This window comes from Bombus terrestris, chromosome 12 (assembly GCF_910591885.1).
Source record: "Bombus terrestris chromosome 12, iyBomTerr1.2, whole genome shotgun sequence".
Lineage (NCBI taxonomy): Eukaryota > Metazoa > Arthropoda > Insecta > Hymenoptera > Apidae > Bombus > Bombus terrestris.
The window spans coordinates 5,922,867-5,946,288 of NC_063280.1; the positions used below are offsets into that span (position 1 = coordinate 5,922,867).

Consider the following 23,422-nt stretch of genomic DNA (forward strand, 5'->3'; position numbering starts at 1 on the left):
TACGTATATGGATACATCGATAAATAAAAGCTAAAAAGTTCGCGAGGGTCTCGTGTCGCAGTGCATCAACGTGGTGGGTGAAACGAAAAAAGAAGGTAAAACCGGTTATACCGCCAAAACCGGAAAGATTTCTTCCGCACGTTGCCGCCCAAAACGGACAAATGGGGCGAGGTAGTTGAGCCACTGGTACACGAATAAAAGAAATACCAACGAAAATCAATGCTTTTGTCAAACGATATTAAGGAACAATCGGATCACATGAAAAAATCTTATTTGATGCCGCAGGGCTAAAGAAGTTTCTCGCGACGTAGAAAGCGTATTGCTTTTAACTAAGGTACATTTGAAAATATAAAAATTGGAACGAGAAGATTAAATAACTTGAGACACGGTTTGCTTTATGGAAAGTAGTAAACGATTAACGTAGATATAAAGTATGACGATACAATATCCGATTAGATTTATGAGTTTCTCGAATCAGTTAACATTTCATAACAACTATTTAACAACCATGAAAAATAAATATGGCATTCTTAAAAAACAAATCGATGATCGTAATACTTTATTGCTTCTAAGTTGTGCCGCGTGTGGCTAAAAGCTAAAGGTCACTAACGCCGTGTGTGACTTTTAACGATATTGCGTATCCGAATAAATCGATAACCATGCAATTAAAACGCTAATAACGTAATTTACGGCTTACAAGGTGACGTATGAATTATCGTTCGACTCGCGACATGAGTTATTACGTGAATAATTATCGAGTGCCGATGAAGAATTCTTCGTGATTGCTTTGGAGAAAGCTCTGATATAAATTCTGTATCGATCGAACGAGCCTCCAATTTAAAGTTGGGCATTAATGTTTATTAATGATCAATCAAACCTCTTGCTACCGACAACCACCCGTTGCAGCTTATTTCACGAAAGATCAGCTTAATTGTTGAAACTTAAATTACCCGGTTGCCCTGGGAACGTAAAAAATGTAATAAATTTTTACCGGAACCTGTTCTCGAAAATTTTCATACCACTTTGTGATCTTTTGAGCGTAATAAAATTATATGTACCGCGCATCAAATATTTCATATTTCATCAGGAGGAAAAAAAGCACAGAGTAACAGTATGTGTATTCTCAGTTTTCTGAAAGTACCACAGAGAGGCAATTTCAATTACCTCTTCGATGTTTAAAGTGTTGCCACGGAATCAGATGGTTGCATATAACGCTGCCTATATCCGACACGAGTGATAAATGTGCCAAAGACACGAACAAAGTGATAATATACTCGTACGCTTAACTCGTAAACAGGTGTATATCGAAACGATCGTTAATCGATGAAGGAAATTTACTATTGCGCAATCATATTCGTAAAGAAGAATTCAAATTCGGATTAAAAGAAGCGACGTTAACGATAGGGAATTATCGACGGGAAGTTTGATATGAAGGAAAATCGCCGAGGAAACGAGGAGACACGAAAAGCGAAAGTACGAAATTATCGATAATACCTACAAGAAAGTTGTATCATTGGAGGGTCATTAGCGAGCTTCCTACGCGCACGTTAGCCGTCATTAAGGTTTATTAGCACGGAATTAATGCCGGTTGCGATCGCGAATATATCCTCGACAGAACGGTAACTGCATTAAATGTGCTGTCTATATCGGAAGAATTAATCCGCGAGATCCATTGCTACGATTTATCGCTGCTTTGATGTTGCACTCGTTTCAAGAACGATTTATGCCACCAGTTCGCCATTGGAAAAATAAGAAGGCAACGTTGGCGCGTTCACGTCGATTAATATTTGAACGCGTTCCTTCCCATACGTCGTAGATCTGTTTTCATCGGTAACTGTTACGATCGTATATCGCGATATAGTTCTCACGTCACGTCACTTTCAATTTTCCACTTTTCAGGAATTTTCAAGCTATCGTCGAGTTCGCGAAGAACGTACGGCGCTCGGTATCGCGTTTCAATAAAATGCTCGTTACGTAAAAGGAATCCTGAGTAAGAAGCATGCTTGTGCGATATGTCCGTCCATAATTATCAAAAAGCGAATTGCAAATGCAAGATATATCGCATTCCTTGCGTATCGTAGGGTAGCGGTTACACCTCTTGTTAAGAGTTCTCGCCTTATATCTCAGTTGGAAAATGATTTATTAAATTCTTGAGCGTAGAGATGTGTAGTCTTACTATCTCTTGGCCAGTTACGTGTCTGTTTATAATTAAAATCGCCACTCATCGTTAGCTCTTATAGCTGCCCAATCGAATAAACTATAAGCGTACATTTCTGTAGATCGCGCTCTTGCATTATTTTACCTATCGATATGAGTATTGTTATTCGAGGGACATTGTTATTACGAAAGAAGTTAAACTGCATAGGGTCGCGATAACGTAACATTAACGGTGCGATATGAAAAAAAATTGAAATAATTTCAGGAAGAGTCGGAATAATTGATAATCCAATTCTTCGGAGAAATTTCGATCCCGTTCAGCGAGGTTACGTCCGTTGTAGTTACGGGATTTCACGATATCGTACGGTGAACCGGTCCACGGAACGTGATCGTCTCAGCATGAGGCCCTGGTGGGTGACTTCCTTGCGGCAACACTGAATAATTGTTGTTCCTTTTATGTCTCGCGTACTGTATCGTTGCGCGTCGCTACGGATCGCGAATTTTATTCTTGACTTTCGGTGGGTGTGAATACTCTTGTTACGGAATCGTCTCGTTTATCCGACACTTACGTGTCGCGTTTGCAATTGATGTAACGTCTCGGATACTAAATTCGAATCTGTCGCCCGATAAAGGAATTACTCTGACTTTGCATGTACACACGGTCGTTTCCTTATTCGACACAAATTTCCTACATCGAGAGAAATCCGAAGTTCGTGAACGTAATAGTAAAGATCAAAGATGCATCCCTGTTGAACCCTTTGAGAATAGAGAAGCTACGATTTTACGTATCATCGTTGTTTAAACTCAAATCCTGTAAAATGAGAACGTAATCCAAAGTGCATATGGGTGAATCGTATCTCGCGTTGGCATTTTACGAGCAACTGAACGATGCTCGCCACCAAAGTTACACGTGTTTTGTAATTCGAATGTCGGACATTATTTTACGTCCGTTTTATAGCTGACTACGCGATGTCTGTTGAGATCATATATTGCCGTTTCTATCTCTAGGGTTCCATCAAGCCGTTACGATTCGTTCGGACAACAGAATGGATTCAGTGGATTTGCGTTGTGTTCAGTGGTAAAGCGTTCTGTTAACTTCCTCTGCGAATACGCACGTTCAAACATAAACTTCAAGCGAATTAACATCCTTACGTTCTTCTCTTTCTTCCTTTAATTTCTTCGTACGACATCGGAGGCAACGCATTCAAAAAATATTCGCAGCTCTCGACTTAAGCTTCGTTTGAGGTGTTATCGAATTTCAAGTAGGAGTCGAATCGTTGGGAATTTTTTTCCGACCGCAGAACGTTCGAAAAAGGAAACTTCGCAGCGTTGATTTCCTCGAGTTTATCGTACGGAATGTTACACCTTCATTTTATCATACCGGTAAAAAGTGTTTCTGCAAACCGTTGTTGCGTTGAACCGTGGAAGACGGTTTTTGTTTCTAGCGTTTCGCCGTGTCACTTCCTAGCACGTTCAAACGCATCTGTGTAATTTCATCGGTACATTCCACGCGTGGTGCACGAGAGTCGCACGCGGTAAACTTGCCAACTTTCACGAATTCTCCACTCGGATAGAATCTAAAAAGAGTTACGGAAGACGATGGAAGGATCGCCGATAGAATCGGCTATCGATTTGTTTAGAGATCCCCACGAGTTAAGCTTCGCGGTGTCAGATTGTTTAGGTAACAGGTAGGTTGACACTTGGATAGAAGGTATGCGAGCATCCTCACGCGCCGCAGGTGTTCTCTCGTGAGTTTATGAAGTCACTTCGATAGCCAAGCACGCAGTAACCAAGCATGACAAATGGTTAGTGTACATTGACTTCGAGTTAGCTTTGCCCTAACGCACCGTTGACTTAGACGTCTTGGGAATGTCTGACTCTATGCCCCGATTGCGAGCTCGACAACGCACGCTTGTAATTTTCATCGGTTAATAACTCGTATACACGTTTCGTATCTGACGCGATGTTTGTGGAGACGAGGTCGCTGATTTTTGCGTTGGCTACACGTCACCGACAGGTGGAAAGGTATCGGTATTTTAACGATAACAGAGGCTCGAGAACGAGTCAATGACTAATTGAGGTAGGAGTTACGAGACGAAGGAAGATTCAAGTTCGACGATTTTTACGAACGTTCGCAATTACAGGTTCAGCCGGTGTCTGTTGTTCTTGGTTTATTGTCTCCGCTGATATAGCATATCGTTCGAGTAACCGGTTCCTTGTTACGTGTAATTGGAAACTCGAGAACTACTTGCACATGCAAACCGAAATGATTAACAGATAGCAGAACGCTGACCCTGTGCAAGCGTAGAAATACGATAAGGACAGTTATCGGTTGTTGCTACTTGCATCGTGTCTGGGAATTCTTGCGAGCGCACGAATAGTTCATGCTCGAAGCCTCGAGTGATTTTCTGCGAAGTTTTTGTACGTTCCATTGGTAACGCGGCGTGTCCATCGTCGACGTTAATCTAAGCTCGCCGGTCGAAACGTGTCGAAATACGATGCGATAACTTATTCCGTCCGACATTGCCTCGGTTTGAACGATTTACCGAAGCAATTTATCCAACGACCTGCAATTATATTCGTTCCTTTATCATTTTCATTTCTGCTAACATTCCTGTCTACGCATACTTGAAAATGAACAAATTACCGGTGAAACATACCGTTTAAATCAAGTCGTACGTAGCTTACGCAGCTTATGCAGTACATTACAGATACCTTTGCCGATTAATGGAAATCGCGATTCTAAGCAGCCTATTGAGATAATAAACTAAATAAGCGTTTAGAAAACAATGTCATTCGACCGATAAATCCTATCGAATGTACCAGCTGGAGTTCTGCAGCAACGGTTGGTCACTTTTGTCGTATCGCTCATGGTTAATGGCACGATCGGAACAGGGTTGAAAGGTTCTTTATCGTTTATCGGCTTTATCAGTTACTGGTTACTTTCCTGGTTGCGTCATGTGGTTGGAGACCTTCGCGCTGGTCCATACGCGGACACCCACGTGGATTGGATAAAATTGCCCGACTCGAGTCGCATATCGCGCGTATTCTTCGCGAGTCGGATTACTCTGCAGCCAAGTTAATTACGATAACGTGATGTGGCTACGATAAATATTGGCGCGTAAAATCGAACAGATTTCAGTTGAAAGATCACCACCTCTTACGTAAGTCTTCTAGCGCCTATCTAGCAACGAACACGTGAGATTCGACCCGGCCGCCAGGCTTATTAACCAACGGGAAAATTGGCAATTCCGCTTCGATACAGGTGGATAGTAATCTTCCAAGACGTTCGACTAACGTTATGTAAGTTTTTATTAGAGGCGATTGATTTTATTTGACGCGGTACGCCGCACCGGGTCCTCTTTAGCGGCCTCGTGTTTATATCGAGTTTGATTTTTACATTAGATTCCAAGCTGGATGAACGTACGGTTAGACTGACGCGATCGAATCGGCAGATGACGGTCGAGAACAGACGTTACAAGTTTTTGCCGGCATTATATGCATCGGGGCATGTGCCGCGGCACGCACAACCTTTTTGCAGTTTCATAATATCGTTTTTGCCCATTCCCCTTTCTTTTTACATCGTCTTCGTGAAGTTGTTTACGTCTCGATCGAATTTCTATCGATGAGCGTTCCGGCGAGCCGACCACTTACAAGTTTCTAAATCACCCTTTCTTCCACCGTGCCAGATTCGCATTACGTATTACGATGTCTATTTGCTTGTTCAAGATCTTATTTAAAGCGGTTCTTCGTAGAAAACCTTGGATACTACGTGTACGAAACTTTGCGCGTCCGGTAAAGTCTTGGACGGATTTGCGAGCGAGAATAAATTATTCCACCCACGTTTCCCGAGGATGCGTTCTACTTTATCGAGACTCGCTCGAAATCCACTTCCGAGGACGCGAATTTCATTTTTCATTCCTCTTCTTCTTATGTACGTTCATTCTTAGAAATGTTTGTCTCCATCAAACAGTGGCAATAAAATATGTACCTATTATGCAAGCCAGGTCTCCATTTCCGTTCGGCGTGTCTTCTCCGCGTATCTTGGCCGAATTCTTTCAAAGATGAAACTTGACAAATGGGAACGTCAATGGGTTCCGCCGACGAGGAATCAATTTTTATTATCGTCGCGTACAACTGTCGAACAATTTCGTCTGGCTAGAATATCTATTACAATTGGACGACGATAGAGTAGATTGTGGCAGTAGGGAGTGTGCACGGTCTGGCGGACCGAGATATAGGTGGGCGTTCTGCCGGATATGGTTCGCCGGAAGTAGGGGGACCCTTGCCACCGACACGCTCCATGCTTCTCGACTACGGCAGGAACGTCATCTACGGTGTGATTCGTTGCTATATCAAATCGTTTTATGCTCATTCCGATACCTTTTGCTTTTACGAGTGAAAATTCGTCGATCGAGTAAAAAGTTGGTCAACTCTTGGCTCTCGTTTGGACAGTTGCGAATCTGCGAACTAGAATTACACGTACGCGTCGATTATTATCGGACAACGACGCTGAACGCTTCGACACGGTTTTCTTAATGGTTTCCCGGGCACTCCCGCGTTAACTCGCGAAACGAGAACGATAGGTTAGACGCGACCTGTTTGGAGGCGACTGTCGCCGCGTAAAAAGATAATTGTGATCGGCAAGAAAATTACAGATTAGTTACAACCGAGTTAACATGATAAATTTGTCACGCATGATTAATCATAAGCTACAAGCGGCGAACAATTGCCGGAGCACCGTATCTCGAGCCGAAGATAAGAAAGATGCAACGGATGAAAATTGCGAAAGAGATTCGTTAACGGGTGATCTTGCGAAAATTAATTAGAAAGCTTTCCGATTGAAAGCATTTTATCCATCGTTTTCACTTTCATATTGAAAAACACGTTCTTCCTATTTTCACGATATTATTATTATTCGTTAGACAGTCTACAATCGAAGGTTATTATCAAACGTCTATTTTCTCGCGCATTGTTCGTTGAAATAGTCGAACGTTCCATAGCGTCGACAACTTGGCATTTTGCCCCGAGTGCAAAGAAGATGCTCTTGTCATCTTATCAGTAATCGTTTCTAAATCTACGCAAGTCGCGAAACATTCGAGTGAAAAACTATACGAGCGTTTGGTCTCAAAGCTGTTTATCTAGAAGACAGTTGCTCATCTGTTAGGCATTTATTCTAAACGAAGGTGAAACGACAAATTTTGCTCATTGAGTCAGCCTTATCGACGCAAAATCGGAACGTTGAAGGCGAACGCTAAAATATTTGAAATGCTGAAAAACGCGTAAGATTTCAAAATTCTCGGCATTCGAGAAAAATTCGTAGCATCGTGGTAACTCTGTCCCATTGATTGACTCTAAAAATAAACTCGTAGGAAGCATCAGTCGCGCGTCACACCTAACGTACTCGTATTCTCCCGTATGCGTAATACGCTCTACGTGGCTGGCCATCGCGTCTCATTTTGACCAGGTTTTCGACGGCTCGTGAAGAAACGTTCTCGTTAGATACGTTTGGTCGCGTAAAAGTTTGGCTCGTCGTTGCGCGCCGCTCGCTCAGCTGTTTGCGTACGCATGTGCGTTCACGTACATGGCTCGTGTAACTCTCACATCTCGGTACATACGGACGATTGCAGCGCGTACAACAAACTGCGCAGTGTGCAGCGACTGCAGGCACGCCCTACTCCTGTGTCGCACGATACGTCGCGTGGTTCGCCTACATACCGGGTGTCGTTCGTTCCTTGGAAAGTCTTTTGTATCTTTTTTTTTTTTTTGTTATCTGTCGTTCGTCGTCCTCGTGGATTGCTCGATAATGGTTTGTTCACCTGTTGCGGGAAACGCGCCTCCTCTGGATTCGTAGAAGCAATTAGTCGGACCAGATTACGATGGTGGTAAGGAGTAAAAATCGATTAAAACGTAAACTTCGTCTTGCCGCCGTATTACCGCGATTTCTCGTCAAACGTATTTCTTTCTACTCTTACATCCGCAGCTCGTTCCTCCGAGTTCCTCATCGTCTCGCAATTTGTTCCACTTTATCGGTATTGAATCGCGTATACGATTAAAAAATTTTATTCGCGAAATATATCGCGCGTCATAGCGGGAAACGATCGAATGTTCGAACTAGTACGTACGATATCGCGCGGCGGCAGCGGTTCGTATGTGGAACGAGTGTATCAGGTATATGTACCTACATATATGTGTAGAAGGCGGTATCGCCTTAAGGTTAACGCAATCGCTGATAGGTAGCCGACGTGGTGTTGCCGTGCCGGGAGACCTTAACGTCTTACACGAACTCTCGGCACCCGGTGTACATCGCGGCGGCGGCGACGGCCGCGGTGTTATGCAACTCGCTTGTTAGTTACTTACTTATGCACTGTTAAGCATCGCCGTAGCTTCTTTAAGCGGCCTAACGCCGACACTGACGTTAGCGTGCACGTCTGTGTACCTTAATACGCGCCTATCCGCGTGTATCTGCATCTGGTAGCCTTCACCTCGTTTCAGCGGACATTTCCGCAGCTGCACCCGACCAAAGGTTTCAACTCGTTTAAACATCGGCTAAGCCTTTATCAACATCGTGGGCCCAGACAATGTATCGTTCTCACCTTCCTTTTCTTCCAATACGCAAGGTAATACCTAGGTTCGCGTAATTCGATTACCTTTACACGAAGAGATAAAAAAAATTCGTTGAAAAACTACGTACGGCTCTTCTAATCTTCGGTTTGATCATCGAAAGATCGTTGGAAACTTTCAGGTGTTGCCCGATATAGTATACGCGGAGAGTATACAACACGGTACGAGTTTCGTCTGGTAAGGCGTTCGAGGCAATTTTCCTTTCAATTCGAAAAAGATTTATGCACCAGTTGGCCAGAAGCGAAATTTCTTGGGACACGATCATTGTGGCTTTTGCGGTTTCCAATTGAGGAGTCAAGTAGTAAAGTGTTTTATATAGGGAGTTATTTCAACGTAAGCAGATACAACAGATTGCTCGGAATTATGGCTCGAGGGAGGTGCGGAGAAATTATTAATTATAACACAATAGCCCTCAACATTTTATATATTATAGATCTCTGTGCTTCTTAATCGATAGCGATTACGGGCTATACCGTAACCACTGTAATCAACCCGCGTATAATGTCGCAACCTCGTGTTTTCCCAGAAAATTACACGCGAAATTCCCTATAAGTATCGAACTTGCAGCAACGAAAAATGTACGTTTGCTCGTACACACTGAAAACACGCTGGAATGCGTGGAATATATTTCTTGATCGCGTGTCCTCGTGGCTTCTTGTCCACGATTATTAGCGGCCCTCTGATGACAGTAATCTCGGATTCCACTCTTGCCATTTCCTCGTATGCGAAATTAATCGAGATTACCAAATTTTACGAGAAGAAAACATGTAAGTGAAAAAAAAATGTAACGTCCACTTCGGAACATCGAAAAGGACGCGACGTGGAAAGTCTCGTGCACTGTCGTCTCCTCCCAATTCCTTTCCGATCGACCACAATTACCAGCGGTCGCATAATTATGGCAATTACGAGTCGCGGAGTTATGGACTGTCGGAATAAATGCAAGCCAGTGCTATTAAAGCGTTACGGTTCTCTGTATATTCGATCTCCGTTGCAGACTCGACCGTCTACTTTAGAGATACGGTAGCTGCGTGTCGGCTTAGATGAGCTCTTTGTTTCTCGCAAATCACAATAACGATCGTATCGAATCATTCTCCACGCTCTACGATACGAATCTCTATTTACCCATACGTTCGAAAATTGTTTGATCATTAGCTACTTATCATCGCCCTGCTTCTTAATTGTCCTAATTTCGTTTTTCAAAAAAATGTAATTAATCGGTGCACATACGTCTGATCGGTGCAAAGGATTACGAATTCACGATAATACGATGGAAGCTTCACTTACAATCGGAAAACAACGATTATGTAGCTTTTTAAGTCCCAAGTTCGCGCGATAATATTAAACTTCATTAACTTTAAACTCAGTCCTCTTCGTTTAGAAACCAGCGAAAATAGAACAGTTAAGAACCAGAGCGACGATATATTATAAACTTTCGAAGATATTTATAATCGATATGGTCGCCGAATAAATCGCGATTACGGAAGAGCTACTAAAATTCGTCGCAATTTCGAGACCGCGAAATAGCGAAAAAAGAGACACGAATAAGGAAAAAGTACTTTTCTATAAGCTTTCTGTTAAAACAGGGACGAATGGTCGGGCGAATTGTTTACGATTGGATGTTAACGGGGGCGATAAACGTTAGCGTCGAATCGTTTACCGAACCACGAGATTCCGGAACAAATTACTTCGTAACGCGCTCGACGAGTCCATAAATACGTCGCCGGTGCGTTTTTCTGCCAGTACGATTTTCTGTCGTTCGTGGAAAGCAATAGGCTCGCGTTAATCCGGGACAATTTGTCGGAGACTGGTTTCGATTCTGGTATTTATCAGCCGCCGTTGGCGTTCGTCTCCTCTCCGCGGTTTGCTATTTTCTGCGCTGCTTTTCAGCCGCTTTGGCTCGCTGTGTGCATCGTCTGTGTGCCTCGGTTACAACACACGCGTTTGTTCCGCGACAGAGAGACCAAGTTGAAGGTGAATGGCGGGCGTGGCGGACAGTCCAGGTAGGATGAGTGCATCCTGCTTGAACGACGCCTTGATCGTCGTCTTCCTCTCCTCCGTTCGAGAGACCATTTCGTACGTCGAAGGACGGAAGGCGTTCGTCCGAGAAATCTGATGCTGTCTGCCAGCTTGAAACACGGCGAAATAATTATTTTCTTCGGATGAACTATTGAACAAACTTCTTTTGTTATAAACGTATAAGTTGTTAAAATTTGTACGAAAGCTCATTTTCTTGATACATATTTCCAAGCACTTTTTTAACTTTTCAATTTTATTATTATTTGGCAAATATGTATGTATTTCTAATCCTTCTAGTATACATTTGAATCGTTTTATTAATCTTTCCTTCCGTGCAAAAATTGTAGTTATATACGTTTAGATGATTTTCATTGTAATCAGTGTCTCTTCGTCCCACCTAGCTTCTTCGCTAGCTGACCCATCTGCTTTTAACTCAGCTCCGTCCCTCTTGATTCAATTATGCCGAATCATTTCTATTTCTGAAATCAAGAAATCAAGGGTCAACGTACCCGCTATGCTGCCCTCCACGTGTCGTTAAACGGGGCTGCCCTTTGACCCGAGTCTGAAACTCTTGAAATCTCAGGTCTGTGTGATTCTCAGGGTCCGTAGCAGTCCATGGGATAGTCGGTTCGTTCTCTGCTGTCCAGGCTGTACTCTCGATCGTGTACCTCGCATTTATCTCGGTCTGGTTGCTCTCTTTTTTCCACCATCACCGGCATCACCGAGGTTCGAGCTCCATTTTTCAGTCCTGGCTCTTTGTAATGCTGCTCTAAGTGGGAGAGAGCAGCGTGTACGGACGTTAACGAACCAGTTGGCTCTCCTGAAAGGCTGACGGTGTATCGATGGGAGCGGCAAAGCCACTGGTACGTTTGTCCGGTGGAAAAACTGCCCGTGAGAGGTACTAATTTAATAATCTTCATTAACCTGCATCGGACTGGCAGAGGTGGAGGTGAAGGTTGGGGCAAAAGGAAGAAGAGGAAGGAGGTGGAGGAGGATACGACCGTGGAAGGTTGTTGGTAGAGCAGAGTCAAGTACACGCGTTTCTGATGGGCCGTCTACCGAGCAGAATCGAGAGAAACGGGCAACAAGGGAACTCGAGAGAAAGAGAGGGGTAGAACAGACTGTTTGCTCATTAGACCGGATAATTGCAGGTGGGTCCGAGCTCACCTTGCCTCGCCTCGCCTCGCCTCGCCGCGAATCACCTCGACCTCACCTTCCCTCCTACCTCTTCCCATTCTCTCCACCTTTCGTTCAGTTACCGCTCTTGGTGTTCCGTTCTTTTCGAGCAACTCTGACGTTTCTCTCGATCTTTTTCTCCCCTGTTAATCTTCTTCCTTGATCGTTGAAAGGGATTAGCATCGCTCGAACGAGACGATGAGCGAAGTTAAGGAGCGTTTTGCGAAAGTTCGCATCGATTTGTCCTCGATTCAACGAGATCGCGCGAGCATCCGAACGAGGTTGATCTTACGTTGTTTATTAAAGTTGCGTGTTACACCGCGACGTAAACCAACGTAATTTCAAATAAATTCGAGGAGCATCGATAATGGAAACGTCGCTGCGACGACGTCAACGACCAACCAGGTCGTCGAGGCTAATAAGCGATATGGTGTACGGGTGAAAAGTTAATTAATTCTAATAAGTTCTCAATAATATATGGGCGAACTTCACGGAACTTCCTCGTACGGACATTCATTGCCCCTCGTAAAAGTCTCTCGTACTTTCTGGCTCTTATACACCGCGGTTGCGATAGAGAGAATGTAACAGGAATGTAATACTACGGTGTATAACGTACGAGTTACCGGTGAGCGTTCGAGTTTCCTTTAATACAGCCTTTTTCATTTGCGACCTTCATGAAATTATTATTAACCGCGATGAGCTGCATGCGTACGAATATTAATTTCAAGGTTTCGCTTATAGATTTGCAAATTTCAAATATCATCATACTTTTTAATGTTCGTGTCAAACGTTTCCGTAGTTTTAAACGATCGTCTGTTATTCGACGCTTTCGCGAAGCGAACGTTCGTTACACCCGGTTGATACGATATTTTTCAATTTTTGCGTATCATACGAAAAGATATAATTTATTCGACTTTCACCTCAAGCTTTGTTAATCCAACCTACATTTTTTAATACGGAGTATCGCGTAAAGTATTTTTTATTAAGATTTCACCGTGGTATATAGGCCAGGAAAAAGGGAGATCGATTCTTCGCGTGCCAAACGGTTGTAACTTAGCTTAAGAATAGCAGATTATTATGGACGCGATGTAAAACAGTGCTTCTATCTATCTTTATATACTGTATCTTCATATATGCAATCGTAACTTCTCGAAAGCGAAGCATCTGTTCGTATAAGCATATTTTACTGCGTTTCCACGTGAAATGCTCGTAGCTACGTAATAATTACGCTTATCGCCGGAGTGCGACTGTTCTTGATTAGGTAACCGTGACACTTGTCAACGTAACATTAACATTTAACCTTCCTTATCAGCCTTGAACAGAGAATTCAGCATTGTTTCCAATTTATCGTTTACTCAGTCGTCTTTGAAGTACATACTCGAGTAAATGACGAAAACGATTTACAACCGATTGATACACAGCGACGAATTTCCAAAAGCTACAAAAATAAAAATTTGATCGGCAAAAAACTTAATTCAAACGATGTGTTATTTTTTGTATATCGAGTAACTCTGTTTCGTTGTTTATTCGATTGTCGAACATTTTTCTTCCAAGATAAAATTTTAGTTACGTCACGCACGAAATACGTCGCGTAATAGAGAACCGAGATGAAAGCAAATCCGTCATATTCTGCGCCAATGCGACAGCGTAACACGTAGAGACGCACGAGGGCGCGGCAATGGCTACGACTGTTGGATCTGCCCAACCCAGTAGATGCCGGGACATTTAAATCGAGAGACAAGACGTTTACGGCTCTCCCGTGGAGGTGGAGCATGGGAAAGTCCATCAGTTCGTTTATCGTCCAACTTTTCCTTTTCCGTGTTCCGTGTTCTCTCCGCCGCGCCACCGCGCATGGAAAGCCGTTTACGACGTTTCTGTCTGGATAGGCATAACCTTGACATTAGACCTAAAGTATCGCCGCGTCAGCGATTGGATCGTCGACAAGGATCGTTGTATGCAGAACGCATCGTACGAGATGCATTGCATCTATAAACTACGATCATTTGTTTCTTCCTACGTAATCTCGTTAAATCTATTCCTCTAAATTTTAACGTTAAAAGCTACCGGCTTTTACTTCGTATTGAAAGTTTTTATACCGCGTTATTCTCGTCCAAGGAACTCTGACTGGAATGGAAATTAACCCGATTAACAGCTGGAACGTTTCTAACGAAGACACAAGTGAAGAAGTACGAAGTTACAACGGAATCGTTTAGCGATATGTAATATAGAAATAATAAATTACCGATGCTTCCTTCGCTCTTTCTGTTTCTCTCGTCGATATTTTAGACAAAACCGAGCGTATGTTCTCCGTTTTAAAGCGTCTTTAACCCCGAGGCTCGTAAAAGATAGTCATATCCTATATTATATTCGGAGATTAACAACGAAATACGTTGAGCATCTTGAGCCGAATCACGAGCGTACAATCGGCTCGCCGCGCCACGGCCGAGGGGAACAACCGTTTCGCATAATGCGCCGGCTCGATGTAAATGAACGCTTGTCCGTGTATATAACCTGGTTCCTTTTTTTCCCCTCTACGTAATCTATGAACGTACACATTTTCCAGCCACTAACTCCCCCCCTCCCCCGGCAAATGAAATCCGGAAGCGATCGAGAATTAATGCGGGGATCACGGGGATACGAAATCGCGGTGCTTTCGAGACACGGACTGTGTCAGCCGGCTGGAAGTATTAGCATGAAAGATTAATTTATCAGTGGTTGCCGAGAATGTGGGCATAAACAAACGTTCGTACGAAGTTTCGAAATAAGCCTCGTGCTCCGATTGCGCCGGGCGTGCAAGTAACACGCGTATGCATACTATACCGATTGAATTGTATAACGCGCTGCCATGTGCGTGAACGCTTTTATATTAACTAGATGTCGATAGAGTCACGCTTGAATTCCAGTCGCTCTGTAGACTGGAATAGGTTGAAAACGGAAGGAAAAAAATCTCCCGTTACCGTTGTCTACTCACCGGATGCTTTTTTAAAACGAAATCTTTTAAAAATCTCTTGACCGCAGAATTTTCGTGTCCACCTTAATAATTATCGCTATGATACGCTTCCGTGTCTGTGTTTTCGTTCGGCTTTGAAGCAATAGGACTGTTAAGGGAAGAATTTTAATAATAAACATTAGGATGTATTCTTTATTGAAAAGATCAATTCGTGGAGATTGAAGCTTGGACGTTCTGCAAATCATTGATCGTGTATCATTAGTAATTCATCAGGGCCACTGGACTAAGCAGATTCGTAAGTCATTGCTAGAAAGGAACGATCGAATTAGAGAAGCGGTATAATCGACAAAGTAGCAAAGCGTCAATTAGTCGCGTGATAATTACTTGCAGTCTCTCGCCTATGTGCAAACCGCAATAAAGTAGTTTTTACAGTGTAGAGCATTGTAGAACGGGCTTTGTTCCTTCGATGGCGTTGTTGTAAATGCTGCTAATTTTATTGCGCTACGAATACACGGTCGATACGAGCACGTCGTCCATCGTTGACCGCTACTCGATCGAGGATTGATCGATTGGAAGGTCTCACTGCAGGTTTTATCTCTTTTTCCTTTAATCCGTCGCAACGTACGTTGGCGAACGGTGAAAAAAAAACGCGCATTGTTCGATTTGAATAACGACTGCTGTCAAGTTCGAGTCCGTTGGACGACCGATTGGTATCGTATCGTGTTTCTTGTCGTATCCAGGGAAATCGTTCTACTATTAGCTGCCATTTTCCTCTCGATTCCCTTGAGAACGACTTTGTCCGCGAGTGGTTCACGCTACGCTATCGATCGTGGCGCACCGATAAATGGAGCAGTTTGTTGACTCGTTATTAATCGTTACAATACATATTTAACCATCGAATCAACAAATTCGATCGGTTGTGATTCTCCTCCTTATAACTCTTACTATATCAATCGTTAGCGATCATCGAACGATTCCTCCGAGGCGATCGATTTTAAAGTTAAAACACGGAACTGACTGTTTCCAATCCATCGATGATTCGGATCGTAGCCGAGATAAATCCAGTCGCGATTTGACTGGCGTTCGAATAGTTGTCCGATACGTAAGCGTGCAGTGCCGCACGGCAACCGCACCCATGCGACAGCCTTAACGCGACCAGCGTACGCGCATAATACAAATATCGTCCGACATAATGGCGCATAATATGCATAAGATCGGCTCTCACTATACGGTGCAACGGTGTTACAGTTAAGTTCGACGTCATATTCATAATTAATCGGACACGTGGAGCTGCAGCTCGCGCAGCGTTTACCGCGCGTGTGGTTAACGAACGCTCGTTGGTGAAACGTAGCAAAAGTCAATGTAATTTTCGAGCGGCCGAGCAACACGATGGTGCACCGCGAGCGTAATGACCAATAACGATCAATTTGCATGGATATATGTAAGAGGTAGCAGGACCAGCAGTAGCTCGTCGCGACAAACGAGAGGAGAAGCGCAAAGGAGGGACGAGGAATATCGATGAACACACGGGTGATTCACGCCGCGTTATTGGCATCGACATTTCTTTTCGCCGTTTCTGACGAGCTTCTCGTGTTAATTTTTCGTACGGTTGACCCACATACGTTGGCCGACGTACGCGTCGAATGGACGTTCCGGCACCTTGAAACAGCACTCGAGGAACCATCTTGGCCCGGCCTTGAAACGTTTGCAGGCTTAAAACGCCTTTAAAACCGGTATCTAAACTTATGGATACATCATCCGTGTCGTTCATGCACGGTTGTATTTGTACACCCAAATTGGTACGTTAGTACCATCAGACGTTTTCTAAATATGTGTGTAGTACAGCTTCGTGCGTTTACGTTCGATATAATTTGCTCTGTAACTTTGAAATATTTGTCGTTAATTTTCGTAGCGTTTTATAAATCATATCGCTCGAGATTGAGATACTTTTATTCGCAATCTTTCGTCGCAATCGGCTGACACTTTAAGCGACCGCGCCTTAAAATTTAATAATAAGAATCAGTTTGAAGTTGGTTCTCGGAAACGCTATCGCTTAGTGTGTGCTTACGTTTAACACCTACGCGGATACTTTTCTCGTGGCGAGCCGTCTTCGTTAATGCCTTGCCAGTGCCGGCCGGTTGGGTCCACGCTTTACGGTACTCTCGCGCGTATTAATTGTACAAATATGTGACCGGTGCGTCTGGCTCGTATAAGCCCATGAAGTCGTGACAGCTCGTTGGACAGTTGTCCGCCGGCTGTGCGGAGCTTTTTATCTTCCACCTCCCACAGCATTAAAATTATAAGCGTGAGATAATTAGTACCAGACTCGTTGACGTTCATTCCTCCGCTACGTGCTGCAAAATTGAACATTCTTGCGTTCGATTATCCACCGCGATTATCGTCGATGAGCACGGCGAAAGTAATATCACCGTAGGAATTCCAATAATTCGATGCATTTGCAATTTCGTGGAATTTCGACCCGTGGAGTCGCGCGCGGTCGTGGACGGGCACGTAAGGCGAAATCTGGAAGAATCAACCGACCACGAAGATCCTATTCGTCGTGTAAGCGACAAAAGGCCCGCGTGTGCAACGCATGCCTCGCATTTATTTCCCCTTTTATCGTTTAATCGGAAGGAGGCGTTTCAGTCCGCTCCTTAAATCTTTAACGGCATTGCGTTCCCCGTACATATACGTGACACGCTCGAGCCACTTCGAAAGAATATATATGCACCGCCTTCGTCGTATCGCGTTAATATCACCGGGACAACGTGTCGTGTATCGCCGGTACGTGTGTATACGTGGCTCTGTCGCAGAGTAGCCGAGGAGGACAGAACTCGGAGACGCCCGCTACCGTAACGCTCCTACAGATTTATCGAGTCGCACTTTTATGCTCTCGTTGTGTGCTACTGCCGCGGAATGCTTGTCCCTCCTAACGTCTGTATGAAACCCGCTGTATCTATTCGCCGGTTTTACAGCAGCGAATAAAAATGTCCTACGCGTACCATGGCGACGCTTTAATGACTTTGATTTCGATCGGGGACGCCCGGGTTTAAAAGTACATCCAGACGGAGACAAGAGCGATAAAGTTTGCAATTTGAACGCGTTTCCTTGCGTTTTAAGGTCGGAATGATTGGTGGGAACGAGGATAAAGCGTGGGAGGAGACTTCTGGTTGGCACTAATATCTTGCAACTTATTGCCGTATAACGTAACGGTACAGCAATGTTCAGCTGTTGGTACTGTTTCGTAATACCAGCATTTAACATCGAACGTTCGTTGTCTCGTTCGTTAACTTATTAATTCGTATCAGTTGCAGCCGCTGTACGATTCGTAAATATACGTTCGAATTGTAGGGATCATCGGCGATGATTTAATTAACCGCGTGGAAAGGAAGCTGACGGTGATGCAAATTCGCACGAGATCGATCAACGCGCGATGCTTACCGACTGACTTTAAAGAAGAAAAAAGCTGTCGAGTATTTTGCGCGTCGTGTAAATCTCAAGCTTCGGTGGTTGCTTTTTCTTCTTTAACTGAACGCAGTTTGGTCCGGACTTCGTCAAACAGCTCGAGGCTCGTTCGTCGTAACTGTACAGCATGCGATATTCGTTACATCGGAGGGTACTTGTTAAATTAAAAATACGACGTCGTGAAATGATTTTAGTATAATCCCTTACGTAATCGCGTTGCAAAGATAGCCCATTCCGTTTGTGTGTCGTAAAATGTATTATTTACAAAACTAACCTTCCCTCGCTGAACTTTATACTCGCTAAGTGTTAGTCTCCTTTTACCACCTTTTGAAACAACGTTCTTGAAAATAACGTATTACCGGCTACAATACGTTTACAAGAAAGGAGCATGAATCATCAAATTATTATCTTTCCGTTTCGTTCGCGTACGAGATCGCGTACGTTAAATCAAAGTCCGTAAGTCAGAGTTGGGTCCCCGTGTGGAATGGCGCAGGCAGTGGCGGCGGGTCTCGTTACATGTGTCTCACATTCGTGAGCGTTCCCTGTCGGAATGACGGGCCAAGGCTACGCTGCGCCGTGATTACTCCTAAATGCGAAGGATTATTGGTAATTATTATGATCGAGTGGCGTAACATAATACGTCAGGGACGTAGTCTCGCGTTAGATCGTTAGTTTGCGTCGATTGCTCCGACGAGAAGGATGGGTGGTGCGGTCGAACGTCAGTCCAATACGATCGTTGATGTTTTCCAGGAATTTTATCGGGGGATAAATAAGTATCGAAGGAAAGTGACGAAACAACGATCGTACTCGATTACCTCGATGGATAAGATTCGATCCACCGACCGATCGTGTTTCGTCTCTTTCTGTTGATCGAACAGATTATCGGAGTGCTCGCGATTACGATCTGCGCCCTGTTCTTATTCGGAGGTTTAAAGGAGCGTGCGGTGCAATTAACGACGTCCCGGGCTTGTTGATCGAAATTTTATGGTCACGATCGGTGTAATTGATATAAACCCCACGAGTTCTGTCGTACACACGGTCGTTACGTGTCCATGGACGAGTCTGGAGAAGACCTTCGGGAGGAGCAGGCAAACGAAGAGAGAGAACGAAGAGAGGGCGAGAGAGAAAAGAGAAATGAAAAAAGAGGACCACAGAATGCTTTTTATCGCGCTGAACGTCAAGTCGATTAATTTTTGTAATCTTACGCTTTGAAATCTGGGTGCAGCCTTGATTTATTTCCGTCGAGATGATACTTTTGCAAACGAGCTCGTGTGCATCTTCTCGCATCTGCTCCCTTCTCCCCCTCGTTTCCTCCCCTTGTGTCTCTATCTCTTTCGATCCTCCCCCTTCTGTTTCTCGTATGTACGCATACCGTATACTCTTGTTACCTCCGAACTTCTCGTCCCCTCTCACCAATGGACCCGTGTCCACTTCCCTTGCTCTTCGACCTGCGCATAAATATAAATCGTACATAATTGATTCAAAGGCCAATGTGGGCGAATCTTTCTGCGATCAGTGGAAAGTCGTTATTCATGCTGAGCCACGAGCTGAAGCCGCCAGCCGCCGATTGCTCGATCGGCCAATGAAAGCATAAATACGCGTCCATTTGCGGCCCGTTGTCGATACGTCCCGGTAAACGGTTTATAAATGTATCGCCTATCGGTTTTAGAAATCGTTTGTGAATCTGTCGACGAGTAATTTGTATATCGATCGTGGCTTACGCGTACGATCTATCGCACGTCTTCGATCTTTAGAGCCGGTTTTCGATAAAATCGATATCTCGTGCCGGCAAACTTTCCCTTCTCGGAAACGATGATTCGCATCGTACTATGAATCTGTCGGTGTTCACCGGATCCGTGAAATCCCGTTTATATCCCGTTTCACATCTTTTTATCTCCCGGTGACACGTATCAATTTGCGAATTTATATGGAAACAATTAACGTTTATTTAAGACGGTCGTTACGCGTTAAGAAATACGCGTTAAAGGGGCGGTCGGTTTGACAGATACACGATATAAATATAATTACACGTGTTGGACGCGTTACTTCTGCCTTTTATTTCTTTGGGGACTCGTCGTACGAAGGGTACTGCGTCGCGATCGTTCGAGTTTATACTCTCGTTCTTGGCGTTGTTCTCGCTCGATGAGAATCGAACGAAAGACAACTTGGCAACTTGAAACTATCGTTCATTCCGGCCATGTCGCGGTAGCTGGCAGTTCTGGCAGTAAGTAATTAAGTGCGGGTACTTAGGCGCGTTTCCTTGATATATATATGTGTATTAATAATACGGTGAAACTGTTTCTTGTAGGCGTTCGCGGGAACCAAGGAGCGTGCGGGAAGATCGTTTCACCTGTACGCTCCTTCACGACGAGTGCTTGCTTTTGAGCGTAAAAACCAACGGGCTCGGATATTCGCGTGCGTCGATACGCGTCAATTTGAATAACAGTACTGTCTAACACGTCGACATAACTCATAAGTGAATAGCTCGTTTTAGACGTATAAAAGTTTGAGAAAAAGATGTCGATAATATTTTTACTTTTGTACCTTGAAAAAATTGCGTGTCTGTTGATAGCCGAGTGTATTAAATTCTTTAAAAAGATGTATCCTGTTTCTCGCGGAATCGTATTATCAGCGACAGGAAAGGATCAACTGACAGCTCAAATATTTATCTAGCCGATCAGAAACCGAGTACGGAGAAAATTCATTTGAGAGCACGCGTTACATTTATTGTCGGCAAATTAACGTCGCTGGCTGTAACCCTTCTGCATGGTCTAGGGTAAACAGGCTCTAGCGACGCGCTACATCTTCGGGAAGTTGTGCCAGGAACTCGAGAACGCAATTAGAGTGTCGGTGTATACGGTGTGTGTAAGAGCTCGACGCGACGGTGCGAACTGTCGAGGCAGGTGTGCTTTTACCCGCACTTTTGCGGTGCAACGTTTGATGTGGAGCCGCCGTAATAAACTCGATTAATAATAACGGAACACGATCGAGAAGAAGCTTCGATTTTTTCCCTCCATCACGGTGAAATCTTAATCCCCTTTGTGCGATGGTAATGTTGCTGCTTTCGAGGACGACACGATTGAAAATTGTAAAGGAAGTTGTTATTATGTTCGAATCTCGTAGCCCGTGTAGTAATCATCGATGAAGAAACGCATTTCATTATGATAAAATAGTTCCGAACATTTATTATCGATGGAAACATATGAGATTCCCGTTAATAGTCCCAACTATATTTTCAATTAAATTTGTGATTAACAGTCACATTCATATCCGACGAAAGAAGAAGATTCTTTCGTGCATCTCTGTCTTCACTCATCGTTTACATAAGCATCATCTAAAATACACGTTGCAATTACAATTTAGTAACTTGTAGCGTTACAGTGGTACACCAAAGTTGTTAATCAATCATTAAGGATACATTGTCGTAATGAATGGCACGTTTCTCAACAATATGATGTATTATTCGTCTAACAGCTTGTCCACCCAGCGGGCCTCTACCTAATATCTGTCTGACTAATGCGTGTACGCGAACGTGTATCCTCAAGAGATATCCACTTTGCTGCTTTGCCCTCTTTGCGGTTCGCGAAGTAATAAGCTCGGCTTGCGAGAGTAATGAGACTATGTGAGCTTCATCTCGGCTCTTCTCTCCCGCTCTAACCCCCTTCCCCCCTCTGTCTCTCTCTCTCTCTCTCTCTGTCGCGATCCATCGTCCTTCGTGGCAGAATCGCGACCCGATTGCACGAGAATTCCATTCGACGAACCGCCTTGGGACCAAGCTCGGCATCGGTAATCCAGAATCGTTAAATTCAATCGGGCAAAAAGGCCGAGAACGAGCGTGTGAACGATCGTTCCGAGAAGTTCGTCGCCCTTATGGCGTTTTCAGAATCGCTAATTCCTTTCTTCTTCGGTCGAATTAACATAGAAATAGAAGAAGAGGTGAAATTCGTGGGATACGCGAATTACGTGCCGCGTGTTGCCTATTGAAACAGGGCATGGGGGAATATACGATCTTTGACCAAGGAACGCTCGAACGTCTCGGTAAATTCTCATAGGCGGTGAAGCGGACCGCGGTAAGAAACGGTCGGTGGAATTTCATGGTGCATCCACGATTTATAATTAATTTAATTTTGCCGTCGACCGTGCACGGCACGGACGCCGTTTAACCTTTTTACAAAGATTTCGTTAAAAATGGATCGGATTCATCAACTCGTTTCCTCGAGGCTTAGGCGAGTCCTGGCGACCGTCGATTCACGCGGTTTCCTTAGCGCTGGCTGTTCTTTGTAGACGGCACAGCAGCCGAGCGGATCTTTATAAAATTGTGCGGCAGCACGGCTACCACGCCCGCTCATCAAGATTTCTTCTCGTCCAGTCTCTCTTTGTTTCCCGGTATCCGCTAGTTACTCAAATTAGTCAGAAAAACTTGGTTCTCGCTTGTTCTTCCCGACCAGACGGAGTCTCGGCTTAGACGCTACGTGTATCCAGGCGGGTTCGTCTCGACGATTACGCTTCGTTGAAGGAAGCGCTGTGAAAAGGCCGACCGCAGAAGAAACCGGATGAAAACGGACTACCCGTCGCGACGAGTACATTTTTTTCGATCAACGACCAAGATTGTCAACGTCGCGTCGTTTGAAACGGAAAACGTCTTAATGGTCGATCGAGGTATCTTCATCAGTTCGCGCGATGGTGCGCGATTCTCTACGCTTAATCGTTAAACCAATCGTTGAAGTGCATTAAACGCTATTATAGTTACATGGTGGTAATCTCGCACGATATCTAAAAAACCGTGACGTTGGTTTCGAGTAAATATTATTTACGACCATCGAGACAAACACCACGTTGGCTAGAAGATTTCTTCAATTTTTTATCCGCGATTGAAACTTGTAAGCCGGAAGTGGTTATCGGTTTTATTCGCACCTGACAGTTGTACAGCGGTGGCCAGCCAACCGACACAACGTAATTCCTCGACAGGGTTGCGCCCGGCTTACCGGATATTCGTCAACGGCCGACGTACGCACAATTCGATAATATGTCCCT

At 44.2% G+C, this 23,422-nt stretch overlaps 1 protein-coding gene across 5 annotated transcripts in view; it reads left to right on the plus strand.

Moving 5' to 3' along the window:
- The window catches only part of LOC100643418 (Krueppel-like factor 6), a 290,325-nt gene that overhangs the window by 26,342 nt on the left and 240,561 nt on the right, over window positions 1–23,422 (plus strand). Inside the window, exon 1 of one of the 5 annotated variants that reach the window (XM_020865740.2) lies at window positions 7,834–8,042. The exons of 3 other annotated variants lie outside the window; for them this stretch is intronic. In XM_020865740.2, the coding sequence (XP_020721399.1) occupies window positions 8,037–8,042 (6 nt within the window). In that variant the 5' untranslated portion in view covers window positions 7,834–8,036. Of the gene's footprint in view, window positions 1–7,833; window positions 8,043–19,079; window positions 19,570–23,422 lie in introns of those variants that run through there. One more of the 5 variants, XM_048410689.1, reaches the window with a different exon arrangement.